The 1414-nt window shown below is 27.1% G+C and overlaps 1 protein-coding gene across 1 annotated transcript; it reads left to right on the top strand.

The window, feature by feature from the left end:
• Positions 1-257: 257 nt before the first annotated feature.
• LOC129616087 (larval cuticle protein LCP-17-like) lies at positions 258-1088 on the top strand. Its single transcript, XM_055531557.1, has 2 exons — positions 258-278; positions 447-1088. Exons 1-2 carry the CDS (start codon positions 258-260, stop codon positions 1086-1088), a joined length of 663 nt encoding a protein of 220 aa, XP_055387532.1.
• The last annotated feature ends 326 nt before the right edge of the window (positions 1089-1414 follow it).

The raw sequence follows: 1414 nt of genomic DNA, 5'->3' as shown, positions 1-1414 counted from the left end.
TAAAATAAAATGCTGTCAGCTAAAATCTCATCTTTAACTCTCTTTTCTCATAATTTTTTTTTGTTGTTTTTATTTTTCTTGTATTTTTGTTATCTGTTAGTTTTTTCCTTTTTTCTTCTCATTTTACTGTAAATTAGTAAAAATGTTGGTTTATATATTTTCTTTTTTTTTTTTTGGTAAAATTTGGTATAAATAAAACTAGTTCATGCTTCAAAGATCACAGTGCATTTTGTGGATTAGAAATATTAACATTAAATATGGCTTTATCTAAAATTGTGGTAAGTTATATGAAATAATGAAAAAGGACATCATAATCTTAAAGGATTATATAAATAAGATCCATTATATTAAATTTTATTAGTGATTTAAAGCTTATATTAAATAACCTAGTTAAAATTTCACGATTTAAATTAATTAAATTTCTCTTTCCTCTTCAATTTATCCAGATTTCAGTTTTCTTAACATCTTTATTAAGTACCGTTTTGGGACAAGATCCTAAAAATGGTTATTTGCCACCATCAAAACCAGCATCACATACACCACCATCTGGTCATGATCATACAGGATCTGGTTATCCATCATATGCTCCAACTGGTGCTGGATCATCACATAGCGGTGTAGGATTATCACATTTGGGTGGAGGTGGAAGTGGTAGCGGTAGTGGTGGAACCGGATCTGGTTCTAGTTCACATCATGATTTTGGTTCACATGCAAGTAGTTCTAGTGATGTTGGTGTTGCTGCTGTAACAAGTGATGATCAAAGTGCTGTTATATTAAAAAATATCAATTTTATTGATGTTGATGGTAGTTATAATTTCGAATATGAAACAAGTAATGGTATTAGAGCACAAGAACAAGGACATAGTAAAGATTTAGGTAATGGTGAAACAGCTGAAATAGCTGATGGTGGTTTCTCATATACAGCACCAGATGGTCAAATAATTAAATTACAATATGTTGCTGATGAAACTGGTTTTCATCCAGTAGGTGATCATTTACCAACACCACCACCAATACCAGAAGCTATACAAAGAGCATTAGAATATATTAAAGCACATGGTGGCGGAGAAGATCAACAATATAGATAAAAGCAAAAAAATAATAAAGCAATAAAAGAACATGCAGTATTTCTAGAATGAAAATTATGAAAATCATTTTAACATCAAAAACAAATTAAGAACAAACATAAAAAAAAAACATAGGTTATTAAAACACAAAAAAAAAATTAAATTTAATAAAATATTTTATAGAAAAATTTCATAATACCATTTAAAATAATCACAAAATCTGTCATTTTAGTATATAAATAAAAAATTTAAAGAATTTTTATATAAAAAAATTAAAATAAAAAGTGTTTATTTTTTATTAAAAATTTATGTAATAAGGAAGAGAGTGGTGTTATACAAGTACATAT

Source organism: Condylostylus longicornis, unplaced genomic scaffold (genome assembly GCF_029603195.1).
Source record: "Condylostylus longicornis isolate FDR11 unplaced genomic scaffold, ASM2960319v2 ptg000162l, whole genome shotgun sequence".
In the NCBI taxonomy this organism is placed as follows: Eukaryota; Metazoa; Arthropoda; class Insecta; order Diptera; family Dolichopodidae; genus Condylostylus; species Condylostylus longicornis.
This window is presented reverse-complemented; position numbering and strand designations above follow the sequence as displayed.